A 17,759-nucleotide genomic window follows, 5' to 3' on the forward strand; every position below is an offset into this window, starting at 1 on the left:
ATGTAAATGGGAGTTTATTAAAGATTAACTTACACGATCACAAGGTCCCACAATAGGCTGTTTGCAAGCTGAGGAGTAAGGAGAGCCAGTCCGAGTTCCAAAACTGAAGAACTTAGAGTCTGATGTTCGAGGGCAGGAAGCATACAGCATGAGAGAAAGATGTAGGCTGGGAGACTAGGCCAGCCTCTCTTTTCACATTTTTCTGCCTGCTTATATTCTAGCCATGCTGGCAGCTGAGAAGATTGTGCCCACCCAGATTAAGGATGGGTCTGTCTTTCCCAGTCCACTGACTCAAATCTTAATTTCTTTTGGCAACACCCACACAGACACACCCAGGATCAATACTTTGTAGCATTCGATCTAATCAAGTTGATACTCAGTATTAACTGTCACAGGGGGTGTTCAGAAATGATTCTTATGGTGATGAAGTGTTTCATTTTAGGTACCTTAAGAGAGAACCAAGTTTATCTTAGAAGACCCCCACCATTTGTCTCCCCACTTCTAGTGCCCTTGGAAAGTAGTCAGGGAAGACTGAGACCAGATGCTGCCCTCTTGTTCTCTGCAGGAGGTAACTGAGATTTATTTCTGGAAATTGGGGAAGTTAGGAATTGGCAAGATGCAGAAGTGACTGCTGAGAACTAAGTCCTGCTGATTTTGGTGGGGAGAGATGGCAGACTCTAGGGAAAAGGGAAATAATGGTGATAGCAGAGGAAGGGGTTAAATAAGGAGAGCCAAGAAATGGAGAAAGGGGAAAAGTTGGTGGAGAGGAGGGTTTAATTATCACTTTCTTCAAATCAAATCCTGGGGGTGGTGGTGGGAGGATCTTGAAGGCCAAGGAGGACAGGGCTCACACTCTAATCCAGAGGCCCACCATCTGCTCCCCCTTCTAACTCTATGAATTGGAATAATTATCTGGACCCTTTTAGTAAATAAGCATTTTATTGGGGTGTTTAGTTGCTCCGAAGAAAGGCAGGTAAGGCAATGTCAGAAAAGGAACCTCTACTGGGTTTCCCACAGGGAGTATCAGATACCACATAGAGGCCTATTGACAGCAAGGAACATCTACATGCAGGTGACACTATGATGGAAGAAATAGTAAGGTTACTCTACCCACTCTGAGGAATAGATAAGGAAGATATCCTACCTCTGAAGAGCCAGGACCAAAGGCTTTAGGAAGGAACTGAGAGTTGCAAATTCCTAAGTGATATAGTCTCTAGATGGGTTCAGAAGGCAGTCTTTAAGCTTCCATGAGGGCCCAGGGCCAGTATTGGGAATTGCTGGTATAAAGAAAAAGAGCAAGGTCAGAAATGGACCTTTAAGTCTTATCAAAGGGCTGGGTGACATGAAGGACAGTCCCATCCATAAAGACATTTGACTGCCCCTGGCTACAGGATCAAACATAATCCTTGTGGTCCACTCTTCCAGAAAACACATGGAAGGCCACAGGTGGCCCATAGGATGCCTGGGAATAGAACAGCAGGGCTGGCAGGTCAAGGCTAGATTGGGGTAAGCTGCCTCATACTAGGCAAATTCCCTTTATTTCACAATTGGCAACACACACACACACAAACACACACACACACACAGGAATGAGAGCTATGCCAGGAGGTGTCTTTTTACTTCTTTTATTGAACTCCATAAATATTTTCATAAGGCTTTGTGTCATTACAACATTTTTTTTGTTAAACATTTTTTTAACACACAACTTTGACACTTGTTTGACAGAGTCAAACAGTCGGATAAAAGAAACAGAAGAACAAACTGGCAAATGCAGAGCAGCAAGGGTAATCAAAGTCACTGTTGCCCATCCATCCACCCCAGCCCACCCATCCCCAAAGCACTAAAAGATCACTATTTGGCTTCACACTAGAATTGTTAGAACTCTCTTGTTGCTGTTCTTATAGATCCATTAGAAATATACACATAGAGAGAGGGGGAGAAAAAAAGAGAGAATAATTAGATGTCTGTCTTAGGACTCCCGGTAGCAGGTCCCATAGAACACATTAGCAAAGCCTTTTGGAGAGCAAATCCTGGCCTCATTGAGTTGAGGAAAAGGGAGCTCGGGGCCATGTGGAAATGAGAGGATTACAGAATTCTTGGGGTTACCATTGCTGTCAGGACACAACAGGTTAGGATACTGAACCCAGGTATTTAATTGGGCTCCCCTTGGGGCTGTTGGCCACTGGTCTGCTTTGATGCTACAGGCTGTGGGAATACTCCAACCAACAGGATTTCTTGTTGTTCACAAATTACTGGCATCTGGTGATGCCAGTGGGTTCAGTAGAGAAGTGAGGGTTGAGAGGTAATATCCCTGATCATGGAGCCCTGGGCACAAGGCCCAAGGAGGGAGGAAATGAGAGGGCCTAGTTAAGAAATGTAGGCCCAGAAACTTGTCCAAGCATCCCCTCCCGGTGTGCTGCCAACCCTCAAAGAAGCATGTCAAGGCCAAGCCTAGTGAGGAGGAGTGAGAAGTAGGAAAAAGAGGTACACTGAAGGGAGGCCTGCACAGCTACCAAAACACTCTGTTTGCCAGACAGGATATTCTAGCCTGGATGCTGGGCACCAGGTGCCTTGCCAAGGAGGCTTACGTAGTTAGGTCATGTGCTGAACAGCGGTGGCCAGTCCCGAGCCCCGGCCCTCTCCCCAGATTAGGCTCATCCTTGACTTATAATACAAATCTGACTTGGTTGTGATGGAATAGAAGCTTAAATAGCTTGTAATTTGATTCCCACAAAGAAAAGATTCCCAGGCTGTTTAATGCCTGGTCTGGATCAGGAAGCATAGAGCAGTAAACATGTTAGCTATGCTGAAGCCTCCACACAGCTATGGCTGCTGCTTGGTAAGCTGAAGTCCTTTCATGATGAAGTCTTCTCCCATGGGGTTTAGGACAGACTCACAATCTCCACATTCCTCACTACAGTGGCTTGCTCTCCACAGCAGAGTTCATCCTTATTCCTTTATACCCTTTTTGTTGTTCAAGGTCTATCCATGAAAAGGGCTCTCTGTGGAGGAAAAACAGGTACTCCGACACCCATAGGAAGCCTGCCTCTTTGTGAAAGAAGTTCAATTTTCCCAAGCAAAAAGCTGGCCAAAAGCTAGCCTAAGGGTAGCAACCCTGCCTCAGACCCCTTATTCAGAGGGAAAATTGCCCCTGGGTCCCGCACTCACTTGTCCCAAATGTCCTGGGAAGAGAGGATGTTGGAAACAGGGCCTTCTTTGAGTGCCAGAACAGCTTTAACTATATCAATACCAAAAATCCTCCTGTGCTAGGATGGCAGGAGAAAGAAGAAAGAGAGAGGGAAAGAAAGAAGCCAGGGAAGATTGTCCATGCAATCTGTTAACAATGGGAGAAGTCTCACACAATTTTGGGGTGGTAGAAAATGCAGGTACAATACTGTGGATCAAGGCTATCGCTTTCCATTCCCATCCCTGTTCTTTCTTGTAAAAGGTTACTATCAGCCTTGGACCCTGTCCAGGTCAGTAATTTGAAGGCAGCTGATGATCTTGGTCAGGTGGGCTCTGTCTTGAACCCCTCCATACTCCTATCAACACTGTAAATGGGAGCAGGGACAACCAGGACACTGAACTGATTGCTTTAGGGATCCCTGCCCTAAACCTATCTGGTACTAGGGGGCAGGTAAATCCCTCCTCTGGGAGGCAGAATCTCAACCTCTTTGCTTCCAGTTCAGATCTTTTGGGCTAAGGGAGAGACAGGCCTAGGAGGAGGCCTATAACAAAAGTGACTTGAAAAAAGAGAACACCTGGATCAAATTAACTCCTAGATGTAAAATTGCAATGACCCAGCAGTGCTGCAACATGGGAAACCCCAGTGATAGAAGAAACACCCCCAAAATGCAAAATGTTCCCTGAACAGAAGTCCACTCAGCATCATTATAGTCTGATACTCCCCTGCTTCTGTTTGGTTTTTTGATCTCTCCACAGTACCTAAAACACAGTAAAAGCAATAGGAATACTGAGCAGTTATGTCACAGGGCACAACAGAGCATGTCCAGACTGGCATGACTGAGGACAGAGGATGCTGAAAAAAGGTTATTTGGGGCAACTGCAGGGCTGAAGGAACATTTGAAAATGATTGGCTGAAGGAGAGGATAAAAGGAGATCATTCCCTTCCTCAATGGAAAGTAAAAGAGGCAAAAAACCCCCAAACCTCCCAACTCTACCACATCAAATAAAATTAAAAATTCATCAACATCAGTATCATCAGAAAAGAAAAAAAAATACAAACATCTATGGTAGTAATGACAAGGCAGTGAATCACTCACAGGGGAGCAAAGAGATTATCTTAACAAGAAAAGGAATAAATAGAAATGTCAACTTCTGAAAGCAAAGGGAAGGGGGATGGGGTAAAAATGGAAAACTTTTAAGACGGGATCACATGTTTGGAAGTCATTGGTACCTCTTCCTACCAACCACAGATTTCACTTCCCCCAAAAAACAGAAAACACTTTTGTTCCTTATCTCTCTCTCTCTCTCTCTCTCTCTGTGTATGTGTGTGTGTGTGTGTGTGTGTGTGTGTGTGTGTGTGTGTGTGTATGTGTACTCAAGGGTCTCTGTGTGTGTGTGTGTGTGTATAAATTTCAACAGTGCTTCTCCGAAAAAAGGTCCATCTATAAATATAATTTTATTTACTTTATTTTAAAATTATCTGCCTCCCTGTAGGTATCATTTTTTGAAGGGGGTTAACCTGCTGAAGTTTTGCCAGAATGGTGACTGACTGCGCTTGGGTTCGGTGAACTCAAAGACCTGCGACTGAGCGATGCCGTCGGGGACCAGGTACTGGCCGTGGTTTAACGGGTCCTGCGGTGGTGGGTAGGACGGAGGAACTGAGCGGGCAGAGTTGACACCTAGAGTAGATGAGAGATCAAAGGGAAAGGGTATAAGTTATGTAACAAAGGGCTTCTCAAATTACCCAGTGACCACTCTGGGCAGACAACTCAAGGCAGACTGGTTTAGAGAGTGTGAACTAGTATTACAAATCATCCAAGGGGAGAATTCCTCTTTCAAACAGATTTTGCAATACCATGGTTACTACCGCAACCCTACACACTTCCACATCTAGTCAGGTGTCAAAGAAATTTTGGGTATTGCTATCATCTATTTTACAGGTGAGAACACTGATGTCTGAAAAGAAATGTCATACCCAAGGTCACATGGTAAGTTAGTGACAAAGCAAGGGTTAGAACCTACATTCTTCGACTTCTCAGTTCAGAGCTCTTTCCAAGACACCAGAATCCCTTATGCAGGGCTTGGTCCTGCGAAGAACCCAACACACTCTATTTCTCCTTTTCCAGGTACCCCCTGGAAGTTTTAAAAGAGCCTGGTTAAGAACTATTGACTTCAGGATAAGTTTCTGGGAGAAATTTTCTAAAAGCATAAGGTACAAGTGATTTAGTGTTCTGTCCTGGGTTGAGAGTGATGAACCTGCATTTAATAGGGAATTGACATTAGTGGGTGAAGGAGAAAGTAAACTTACTATCAGAAGGTATAATTCATGGGGAGCAAGGAAGACAGAATATATGTGTGTCTTTTCCAACTGAATAGCTTAAATGACACTAACATTAAAAGACTTCTCAACATTTGTAGATAGGTTTGCAACCATCAAAGCAAAATCCACATTAATGGAGGATACCAGGAACCTGGAGGCCTAAAGTGAAAGTTCAATCCTGATCTACATTCACAGCAGAATAGGACGAGACATACAGCATACAATTCAGACATGCCAGGAAGGCTTCTCTGCTGCTCCCAAATACCTTCCTCATCTTCTACTCAGGGTCTGAAATTCCAACATTACAGTTACTTTGTCTTTGCTTGATGACTAAGTTCCTTTACTCTGGAAGTAGTATCATTTAAGCCATCATCAGCCATTGGCACTTCAGTGAGAAAGATCAGATTCTTTTCTAAGAGCTAGTTTTGCAAGGTGGTGTCAGAAGTATTAGGGTATTGAATGCCAAGAGACAATACAGAGATATTAGAGAGGGAGTTTTGTGAGTACTAATTTGATTTTTTTTTTAAAAAAGCACTTATTTGAAATCATTACAGATTCACATGCAGTTTTAAGAAATAATAGAGATCCTGTGTACTCTTTACCAAGTTCCCAGTTTTCCCAATGGTAACATTTTGCAAAACTTATAGTACAATATCACAGCCAGGATATTGACATTATAACAGGATACAGTCAAGATATAGAACATTTCCATCATTACAAGGATCACTGTTGTTACACTTTTATAACCACAATCTCTTCCGGGTATATATCTAAAATAAAGGAAATCAGTATGTTGAAGAGATATTTGAATTCCTAGGTTTATCACAGCACTATTCACAATAACCAAGATATGGAATCAACCAAAGTATCTGTCAATGGATGAGTGGATGAAGAGAATGTAGTATATATACACAGTGGAATATTATTCAGCCACAAAAAGAATGAAATCCTGTCATTTTCAGCAACATGGATGGAACTGGAGCTCATTATGTTAAGTGAAATAAGCCAGGCACAGAAAGACAAATATCAAATGATCTCACTCAAATGTAGGAACTAAAAAAGTGGATTCCATGAAGGTAGAGAGTACAATGATGGTTACTAGAGGCTTGGAAGGATGGTGTTAGGGAAATGTAGAGAGGTTGGTTAACAGATTCAAAAATACAGTTTGATAGATGGAATAAGTTCTAGTGTTCAGTAGCACAGTAGGGTATCAGTAGTTAACAATAATTTATTGCATATTTCAAAATAAATAAAACAGAAGATTTGAAATGTTCCCAACACAAATAAATGATACACGTTTAAGGTGATAGATATCCTAATTACCCTAATTTGATCATTACACATTGTATGCATGTATCAAAGTATCACATGTACTCAGTAAAGATGTAGAGTTATTACATATCAATACAAAATAAATTTTAAAATCAATTGGGCATATTTGTGTACATTTATTTCTGGGTTCTGTGGCGTTGATCTAATATGTCCACCCTTCTGCCAAAATTACATTGTCTTGGTTAATATAACTATATAGTGAGTGTTGAAACTGGGTGGATTGATTACTCACATTTTATTCTTCTTTTTCAAGATCATTTTAGCTATTCTAGGGGACTCATTTGATTTTGTGCTGGCCCCAAAGTCTCTGGAGATGGAGTCTGTGCTCATAGCCATGGGGAGCTGTATATTGATCAAATTAATTAGGTTTATGTACCAGGAATTAGCATATAACTTTCAAGAAGTTATACATTAATTCTTAAAATGAAAGCAGCGTGAAAGACAAAGGTCAAGTGAAAAGGCCTTTCTTGGGGCTAGAACTGATATTCTCTACTGTTATTTCAGCCAGGCTCCCCGTGTCCCAGAGCAGTAGACTGAGTTGATAATGTCCCAGTGTTACAGATGGGGTTGGAAGGGGACAGTAGAGTAGTACCTATCCAGTGACATCTGCATTGGAGACCTCTTAACAATGCCCCACACTTCCTGTGATGGGTCATTGAAAAGGTCAAGGAACCCAGCTTTCATGGTTATCTTAAAGAACCCCTTCTTGCTCTTCCCATGTACATATTGTAACTACTGAATTCCTACATTTGAGAACCACTTCCACATGTATGGCACCCTTGAGTCTCAAAATATATCAGTTATTACAGCCCTGGACTAGGAGAGTCTTGAAGACCAAAAATAGAAACAAGGGAGGAGATTTGCAGTAATCTCGGGTGCAGTGGCTCACATCTGTAATCCCAGAACTTTGGGAGGACGAGGCGGGGGGATCACCTGAGGTTAGGAGTTCAAGACCAGCCTGGCCAACATGGTGAAACACCATCTCTACCAAAAATACAAAAATTAGTCAGGTATGGTGGCAGGTGCCTGTAATCCCAGCTACTCGGGAGGGTGAGGCAGGAGAATCGATTGAAACCAGGTGGCAGAGGTTGCAGTGAGCCGAGATCACACCATTGCACTCCAGCCTGCATGATGAGAGTGAAACTCCATCTCAGAAAAAGAAAAAGGAAGGAAGGAAGGAAGGAAGGAAGGAAGGAAGGAAGGAAGGAAGGACGGACGGACGGAAGGAAGGAAGGAAACTAAATGAATTTCTTTGAAGACTTTAGAATTGCTGTTAAGGAAAGAACTGTTCAAGTGAACCCAGTATTTAGACACTGGGAGACAAGAAAGGCCCTAAAAGGAATGGCCTGGAGATACACAGGGTGGGGAAGGACCTTGACCAAAATGCTTGGCATGAGTTAGCAGGGCTATCTTCTGGTTAACTAACTCCTGGTTGCTTTATAGATATTCCCTTGTTTGAAGTGTTCTCAGTGAAAAGACAATTCAGTCTCAGATATGCTTGAGGGAACTGGGCTTGGATAAAGGAGTACCATAAAGGTTAGCATGGTGGATGTGATGGTTAATAGTGTCAACTTGACTGGATTGACGGATGCAAAGTATTGTTGCTGGGTGTGTCTGTGAGGGTGTTGCCAGAGATTAACATTTGAGTCAGTGGACTGGGAGAGGCAGACCCAAGCTCAATCTGGATGGGCACCATTTAAACAGCTGCCAGCATGGCCAGAATAAAAAGCAGGCAAAAGAACACAGAAACACTAGACTGGCTTAGCCTCCCAATCTACACCTTTCTCCCATGCTGGATGCTTCCTGCCCTCAAACATCAGACTCCAAATTCTTCAGCTTTAAGACTCGGACTGGCTTCCTTGCTCCTCAGCTTGCAGATGACCTATGGCCTATTGCGGGACCTTGCAATTGTGTCAGTTAATACTCCTTAATAAACTCGTATATATATCCTATTAGTTCTGTCCCTCTAGAGAATGCTGAAGAATACAGTGGGGGAAGTTGCGGAAATCAGAGTGAGAAAGTTCAGAAGTTGAGAGCATCCAGGAGACAATGGCAAGGTGTTAAGACGGTATCCCTTTTGCAGCCTGAAAACTTCAGTTGGCTGGGGCTCTTTTCTGCTCACATTTTTGTCTGAGGAATTGGAGCAAAATCTTAGAGTTATGTTGATATAGGCCATATCCTTACTGACATTAACTCCAGATTGCTTTCTAACACCATCTCTCACATGTTATTATAGCAATCAAAAGGTTGGGAGTTAATTCCCCACCGTAAATTAACTCCCAACTTTTTGGTGGCTAATTAAGGCTGGCCTTATTCCCTATATAAGGGGAATCACAGTCCCATGATGAGGAAAAGAGACAATAAGGGCCTCCCAAGAGCAAGAAGTAATAAGCAATTGAAGGGGAGGCATGTCTAGTCAGCAGAGCTAGGTTCACTGCTTAACTGGAAATCAGATGTTCACAGGCATTCAGCCTCAATCAAAAGGAGCTTCAATGGAAAAAAAATAGTGCTTTACATGGCTGCTGGAAATTTCAGGAGACTTGAATCTGATCATTTTGGATGGTGATTCATTCAGAACCACAAAGCAGACTGAGAAAGCAGAAGGAAAGGCCTGGGGAAAGTAAGGTCTCATTAAGATTGCCCACACCTGGGGACAGTGAAAATGGCTATCAGTAATAGAAGCAGCTGTCAGTAATTGATGCAAGACAGAAAACCAAACTCTTTTTCCAAGCATGGGGCTTCATCAGGACCCTGAGATGGAGAGGAGAAAACAGTGGACTCTGAGTCAAGCCAATTTAAGGTTCAGAGTTACTTCACTCAAAGACCCTCAGCTACCTCATCTGAGAAATAGTTAATACTGCCCAGCTTCTCAGGATTATCATAAAGATCAAATGAAATAACTTATATAAAGTGACTGACACTGAATAGGTATTCTAATAAGCAGAAGGTAGTTCCTTCCCTTTGACTGAGCATGGTAGTTTTCTTCTGGTTCATGATAAAAGAGAAACTAAAGCTTTACTTCAGATTTAAATTGATTTGCAAGGTATTTTTTCTTAAATACTTTGGCTTGCAGTTGAGAGAAAGAAAGAGAATATCTGAATCTTTTGTCTTGGCTCAGTTTGAGGTTCTTTATTGTGATTCGGGGCTCCTGATTTGGCACGTGCCCCCAGACCAGTGACAGAAAGCTGAACAATATCTTTATACTTTTTTTTTTTTTGAGATGGAGTCTCACTCTGTCGCCAGACTGGAGTGCAGTGGCACAATCTCGGCTCACTACAACCTCCGCCTCCCGGGTTCAAGTGATTCTCCGGCCTCAGCCTCCCCAATAGCTGGGACTAAAGGCGTGTGCCACCATGCTTAGCTGATTTTTGTAGTTTTAGTAGAGACAGGGGTTTTACCATGTTGGCCAAGCTGGTCTCGATCTCCTTGGTCTGCCTGCCTCGGTCTCCCAAAGTGCTGGGATTACAGGCGTTAGCCATCACGCCCAAACTATACTTACTAATAAAGCATATATATACTACTGTCCATTGATCTCTAAATTATTAGTAAAGTTTCTCTTATTTTTAAGTAAGAAAAAAAAGAGGAACAGAGGTTCTCTTTTTGCTAAACTCAATGAGCTATCTTTGGACACCAACACCCTATACCATTCACTCCTTAGCCTTAAGCATTTAAAACCATTTGCTCCCTGTCATCAAGGACACCTAGGGACCTGGATATTCCTTCACCACCCTCAAGTAAACCTCAGCACAGAAATGGGCCTAGGAATATGTAAGCATATAGCTTTTGATTCCACAGTCTTTCACAGAGACTGAGTGGGGCTGAGGAGGTAAAGGCAGCTTTACCTTTTTGCTTAGGGACTTTTCTCACAGTCATTGCAGCCTGCCTCTTCTGGTTTTCAGAAATTTCAAAGCCTAAAAAAGAAAAATATATGATTTTTAAAATGAGAAACACATACCCTTCTTGAGTGTATAAATGAGTAAACTTTTCTGTAAGAAAGATTTGGTAAGACATAAGACATAACAAAAATCTTGAAATACAAAAAAAAAAAAAAAAAAATCATTCCCTTTAACCCAGTAATTTCTTTCTAGGAATTTCATTAAGGAAATTTGTCACAAACTTGAACAAAAAGTTAGCTACAAAAATGCACATCACAGAATAGAGCCAAAAAAAGAATCATGGACATGGGCTAAGAGTCTGTTAATGGAGAATGGTTAAATAAAGCATGACACAGGGAAAAAAAATATTTTGTAACCAAAAGCAAAACTATAAAAAAGGACATAGTGAGGCAAAAGATATAATTCAGAAAGAAAATATATATACAGACAATGAAAGTTTCAGAAGGAGGAAAAAATCAAATGGAAAATAGTAATAAAGAAGTAACAAAAACTTGGCTAAGGGGAAAAAATATATATATATACTTACTGTAGAAAGAGTAAAAGGTTTTACTAAGTCCCAGGCAGGATGAACATACATAGATGCACATCTACATATTGACTAGTATAATTCCCAAACTTCAGGATAAAAAAAAAAAAAAAAAACTCTGACAAGCTTCACAACAGAAAGGACAGCTTACTTAACAAAAAACAGACATTATATTACTAGAATCCTCATCTGAAATATTGGAAGGAATAGCCTTCTTCCTTTTTTTTTTTTTTTTTTGGAGGCAAGGTTTTGCTTTGTCACCCAGGCTGGAGTGTAGTGGCATGATCATGATCATGGCTCACTGCAGCCTTGACCTCTCAGGCTTAAGCAATCCTCCGACCTTAGCCTCCTGAGTATCTGGGGCCACAGATTCATGCCACCATACCTGGCTAATTGTTTTTAAGTTTTATTTTTTGTAGATATGGAGTCTCCCTGTGTTTACCAGGCTGGTCTTGAACTCCTGGGCTCAAGCAATCGTCCCACCTCAGCCTCCCAAAGTGCTAGGATTACAGGCATGAGCCACTGCACCCAGTGTAATAGCCTTATGAATAAACCCTGGATCAAAAGGAAACCATACCTGAAGTTATAAAATATCTAAAAATAAATAAAAAGGACATTTTATATTAAAACCGCCCTGGGAGTGTCTGCTTTATGCAGGTGTAGATAGGGATGAAACACGTCCTAGTCTCCTGTGGCACCCCTAGGCTTGCTAGGATTAGGAAATTCCAGCCTGGTGAATTCTAGTCAGACCGGTTCTCTGCTCTTGAACCCTGTTAAGATGTTTATCAATGACAATGCACGCACAGTGGGACATGGAAGTTCATTAGTGATTCTAGTTTCATCCTGACCTTGTGGTCTCGCCCTGACCTTCTGCCTTGTGATCTTTTGTTGCCCTTAAAGCATGTGATCTCTGTGACCCACACCCTATTCATACACTCCCTCCCCTTTGAAAATTGCTAATAAAAACTCGCTGGTTTTACAGCTCAGCGGGCATCACGGACCTGCCAACATGTGATGTCTCTCCCGGACACCCAGATTCAAAATTTCTCTCTTTTGTACTCTTTCCCTTTATTTCCCAGACCAGCTGACACTTAGGGAAAATAGAAAAGGACCCACGTTGAAATATCGGGGGCTGAATTTCCTCTGATATCTGGCACCCACATGTTTTTTTTCCCAAGTGCACGTGGGAACCTGATTCCCTTTGGTAGGTGTGGAGAAACATCATCGGTTTTGTCCACAGAAATGCTTGTTTGACTCCCTGATGACTGGTGAGTAGTCTGTGTATGGTCCAGGTTAACTATGGGTCATGCAGAGTCTAAAGGTCATGCTTATCTCTGCTACATTAAGCTCCTGTTAGAACAGGGCGGTGTCCAAATAACCATGGAAAATATGGTCACTCTATTCAAGGTGGTGGAAAAACACTGTCCTTAGTTTCCTGATAAAGGAACCCTAGATGTAGAACTATGGGATCATGTTGGTGCAACATTCTGGGAACTGGTCTCCACAGGGAATTATGTTCCCGCCACTGTTTGGGGTGATTGGGCCTTGGTAGTGCCATCCTAATGCCACACCAATCCCATGATCCCCTACAGTTACCATAATTCTCTGAATCTGATGACCCTCCACCTCTTCCTCAACCATCCTCTCCTGCATTGACTTTGTTATCTGATCAGCCTCTGTCCCTTCAGCTACTCCTCCCCCATCTGACAATGTTGAGGATTCAATGTCTAACTCTGGTGACTTTGGATTACGGTCACCCCCTGATGATCTTATTTCTTTTCACGAAGAGCTGGTACCAGTAGCTCCTGCGGCCCGACTCAGACAGCCTGGGACCATATATATGTAAATTCTTCTCTCTTCAAACCTCCAGAATCACCTAATGGCTCCGGGACCAAACTACAATGTACCTATAATTATTCAGGCCCTCCCCCATCCACTTCAGCCCCTCACCCTCTTGTCGTTTCAGTTCCTCAACCGGTCAGTTTGCCATCCACTCAGCCTGCTCTGTACCCTTCTTCACACATGGACACCAGTAATCACCAGTATACTTCTGCTCCTTCTGCTCCCTCAATACCCCTTTCTCACACTCTCATTCCGGTCCGACCCCCTCACCCTCAGTTTCCCTTATCTACACATGCTTTTCCTGTCACTTCTATGCCAACTCCATCTCAGATGCCTACTCTTGAAACTTCAATGCAATGCTTATTATGCCAAAACAAAGAAACAAGTGGATTAGATGCATGGACTTATCCAGTTAGGCTAGACCCTCCTAACTTCTAAGGTGTACAAATGCATTGTTATGTACCTCTTAATCTTACATTTTTAAAATAATTTAAGGATGCTTGTACTCAGTATGATCCTACTTCTCGTTATGTTAAAATGGTATTTGAAACTTTTTGTACTGAGGTCATTTTGCTTCCTTTAGACTGGAACCTTTTGGCAAAAGCTGTTCTAACCCCATCTCAGCATTTACAATTTCGTACCTGGTGGTCAGAAGAGGCCCGTTTGCAGGCTCAGCTAAGTCAGACTAATGGCATTCTAATTACTCAGGCTCAGCTCACAGGCTCCAGTAGTTTCTCTGATGCTTATGCCCAATTAAACTTTGACGCTCTTACCACGGAACAAGTAACAAAGGTGTGTATGAGAGCTTGGGATAAATTATGCGCTCCTGGCCAAGCTCCTGTTTCTTTCACCATGGTTAAACAAGGTCACTCTGAATTATACCCTGATTTTTTAGCTAAATTACAAGATGCCGTTCAAAAATCTGTCTCTGATGAGCACACTCAATGTATTGTCCTTTGTATGTTAGCTTTTGAAAATGTGAATCATGAGTGTAAAATGGTCATGCGTTCTATCCAATAACAAAATTTACCTGATCATGAGGTGTTTGTTGCCTGCATATATTAAGTCTTCTGAAGGCATTGGATCAGACACCCACAAAGCTATTTTATGGGCATGGGCCATGAAGGACACCAACCAAACTGGTCCCACTAATTCTTTTCTTGGAGCCTGCTATAATTGCAGTCAACTTGGTCATACTCGAAAAAATTGCACTGTTAAAAGTGGCCAAGCCTACTCAACAAACACGGCCAAATGCTGATGCTACTGTTTGCCCACATTGTTGCAAAGGTAAACATCGGGCAAGTAATTGTAAGTAAGTATGGAAAATCCCTGCCACACCACCAGGAAAACGGGGAGTGGGGCCGGTCCCAGGCCCTGATATCAAATGGGATGCTTCAGACTCAGACCAACGTTGCGTTTCCGCTTCAGGTGGTCCCAATGCAGCCACCAGCACCAACAAATTTACCTACAGCCAACCCAAATGGGTCCCAGCCTCTCCTTCTGTCTCAGTACAATGCTTGTCTACCTCTGTGGAAGGGGGCGGGGTGGTCAATCTCTGTATACTATTCCTCTACATTTACTACCTAACTCTTTGCCTTTAATTGTCCCCACGGGGGTCACTGGCCCTTTACCTCAACGTTTGGTGGGCCTGGTGTTAGTTAGGGCATCCACCTCTGCTAAAGCAATCACCATTCATACTGGTATCATTAATTCTGATTCTGTTGAAGAGATTAAATTAATCGTGTCTGTCAAGGTTCCTGTTTCCATTCCAGCTGGTGAGTCAATTGCTCAATTGCTTTTACTACCTAATATCATTTTAAACAAAGGAGATAAGACACGTGGGATGGGCTCCGGCGGCAAAAAGGCCGCTTATTGGATTTTTGTAATTTCTAAACAACGGCCCACCTGCACCATACACATTCAAGGAAGAAAGTTTGAGGGCCTAGTAGATACTGGTGCTGATGTTTCTATTATTTACTCTAATTTATGGCCTTCCTCCTGGCTTAAGCATCCCGCTAACATGGGACTAGTAGGTGTTGGAAAATCCGAGGAAGTTTATGAGAGCACATTTATCTTGCCTTGCACCAGCTCTGATTGTCAAAAGGGTACAATTCAGTCTTATATCATGCCAATCCCCATTAATCTTTGGGGTAGAGATTTGCTGGCACAATGGTGGGCTGAAATTAATATTCCACATAACTCTTATAGTGCTCCCAGTCTGTGTATGATGGAAAACATGGGGTTTGTTCCTGGACTCGGTCTCGGTTCAAAACATGAAAGGATTACTAAACCCCTCCCAATTACTGTAAAAGAAGACAGAGCTGGTTTACATTATCCTTTTTAGTGGCAGCCGCTACAACACCTCCTGATCCTGTCCCTTTACAATGGAAATCTGACACACCTGTTTGGATAGATTAGTGGCCGCTTTCTAAAGAAAAACTAGAGGCTTTAACTCAATTAGTTTCTGAACAGTTACAACTTGGAAATGCGGAACCTTCTCTTTCCCCCTGGAATTCTCCTGTGTTTCTAGTAAAAAAGAAATCAGGCAAGTGGCAGATGGTAACTGATTTAAGGGCCATTAACACTATAATTAAACCTATGGGGGCCGTCCAACCAGCCATGCCTGCCCCTGCTTTAATACCTAAAAATTGGCCTCTCATAGTTATTGATCTTTGTTTTTTTCATATTGCTTTACCTAAATCGGGTTGTGAAAAAATTACTTTTACTGTACCATCTATCCATAATCAAGAGCCTGCAGCTCGTTATCAATGGAAAGTACTTCCTCTGGGAATGCTAAATAGTCCTACAATCTGCCAGCTTAGGCAAGTGCTTTCACCAGTTCGAGCCCAATTTCCTCAGGCCTATATTCTTCATTATATTGATGATATTTTAATTGCTGCCCCCACTGATAAAGAATTAATTGACCATTATCAAAGTTTGCGCCGCCGTGTTACAGAGGCTGGATTACACGTCGCTCAGGATAAAATTCAAGAGACCACTCCTGTTCAATATTTAGGAATGGTGGTCAATAAACAACGTATTCAACCTCAAAAAGTTCAAATTAGGAGAGATTCTTTGAAAACTTCAAATGACTTCCAAAAACTTTTCGGTAACATTAATTATTTAAGACCTACTTTAGGTATTCTAACCTATGTACTGTCTAACTTATTTTCTATGCTGTGGGGAGATTCCAATCTCCGAAGTCCCAGGACTTTGACCCCCGAGGCTTCACTAGAACTGGAATTCGTAGAGGAAAGAATCCAGACCGCCTATTTACCTAGAGTACAGCCGTTTCAGCCTTTTCAGCTTCTGGTTTTTGCTTCATTACACTCCCCTATTGGACTAATAGTTCAACATAATGATTTAGTGGAGTGGTGTTTTCTTCCTCATTCTGTGTCAAAAACTGTGTATTTATCTAGATCAAATGGCCACTCTAATTAGACAGGCATGGTGTAGAATACTTAAAATTTCCAGATTTGATCTGAATTTAATTGCAGTTCCTTTAAATAGGCTGGAAGTTCAAGCCGCCTTTCAACGTTCTGTACTGTGGCAAATTCACTTGGCTAATTTTATTGGCGTTATTGACAATCATTATCCAAAGAACAAATTGTTTGATTTTATAAAAATGACGTCTTGGGTGGTCCCTCGATTAACCAAAGATCAGCCCATTCCTGAGGCCGTTACAGTATTCACTGATGGCTCCAGTAATGGCAATGCTGGTTATGTAGGTCCTACAGACAAGCTTATTTCTACCCCTTATACCTCTGCTCAAAAGACAGAGTTAATAGCTGTCATTACTGCCTTACAGGAGTTCCCCAAACCTTTAAATATTGTCTCTGATTCTGCCTATGTTGTACATGCCACTAAAAACATAGAAACCACTACTGTCAAACATATTGATAATTCTGAATTGGCTTCTTTGTTTTCAAGGTTACAACAGGCAGTTCGCCAATGTAGACACCCTTTCTATATTATGTATATTAGATCTTATACCACTTTACCAGGACCTGTGTCTGCCAGTAATCATAAAGTCAACTGTTTGGTCTCTTTTGCAACCCAAGAAGCTCAGGAGTTCCATAATCTCACTCACGTCAATGCTGCTGGATTAAAAGATAAATTTGCCCTTACCTGGAAACAGGCTAGGCTTATTGTTCACAGCTGTCCTCAGTGCCAGGTTTTTGTACTTCCAAATCAGGAACCTGGCATTAATCCCAGAGGCCTAACTCCTAAGGCTTTATGGCAAATGGATGTGACTCATGTTAGCTCCTTTGGCAGACTGTCATACATGCATGTCTCTGTAGATACCTTCCCAGGTTTTATCTGGGCTACTTGCCAAACAGGGGAAGGCACGGCCCATGTTAAAAAACATCTGTATTCTTGCTTTGCAGTTATGAGGCTTCCATATCAAATAAAGTCAGACAACACCCCTGGATATATTAGTAAGGCTTTTGATTTATTTATGAAACAATGAGGAATTTCCCATATTACTGGAATCCCTTACAATCCTCAGGGACAGGCTGTGGTGGATCGGGCCAACTGCACTTTTAAAATCCGATTGTCCAAACAGTCAGAACAACAAAAACATAATTTAACTACCCACCACTCCCAGTTACATTTAACATTGTTTACTTTAAATTTTTAAAATGTTCCTAAAGAT

The 17,759-nt window shown here is 42.1% G+C and overlaps 2 protein-coding genes across 13 annotated transcripts in view; both read right to left on the reverse strand.

The window, feature by feature from the left end:
• Positions 1-1,609: 1,609 nt before the first annotated feature.
• Positions 1,610-17,759, reverse strand: part of ARHGEF9 (Cdc42 guanine nucleotide exchange factor 9) — a 179,421-nt gene continuing 163,271 nt past the window's right edge. For all 11 annotated transcript variants that reach the window (XM_077989670.1, XM_015127575.3, XM_015127569.3 and 8 more), the window contains 2 exons: positions 10,681-10,749; positions 1,610-4,865 (listed from right to left, as the gene is read on the reverse strand). In XM_077989670.1, the coding sequence (XP_077845796.1) occupies positions 4,684-4,865; positions 10,681-10,749 (251 nt within the window). In that variant the 3' untranslated portion in view covers positions 1,610-4,683. The remainder of the gene's footprint in view (positions 4,866-10,680; positions 10,750-17,759) is intronic.
• LOC144338848 (uncharacterized) overlaps positions 10,679-17,759 on the reverse strand; it is a 113,241-nt gene continuing 106,160 nt past the window's right edge. For both annotated transcript variants that reach the window (XM_077989673.1, XM_077989672.1), the window contains one exon: positions 10,679-10,749. The gene's annotated coding sequence lies outside the window, so the exon portion shown is untranslated. The remainder of the gene's footprint in view (positions 10,750-17,759) is intronic.

Source organism: Macaca mulatta, chromosome X, assembly GCF_049350105.2.
Source record: "Macaca mulatta isolate MMU2019108-1 chromosome X, T2T-MMU8v2.0, whole genome shotgun sequence".
Taxonomy (NCBI): Eukaryota; Metazoa; Chordata; class Mammalia; order Primates; family Cercopithecidae; genus Macaca; species Macaca mulatta.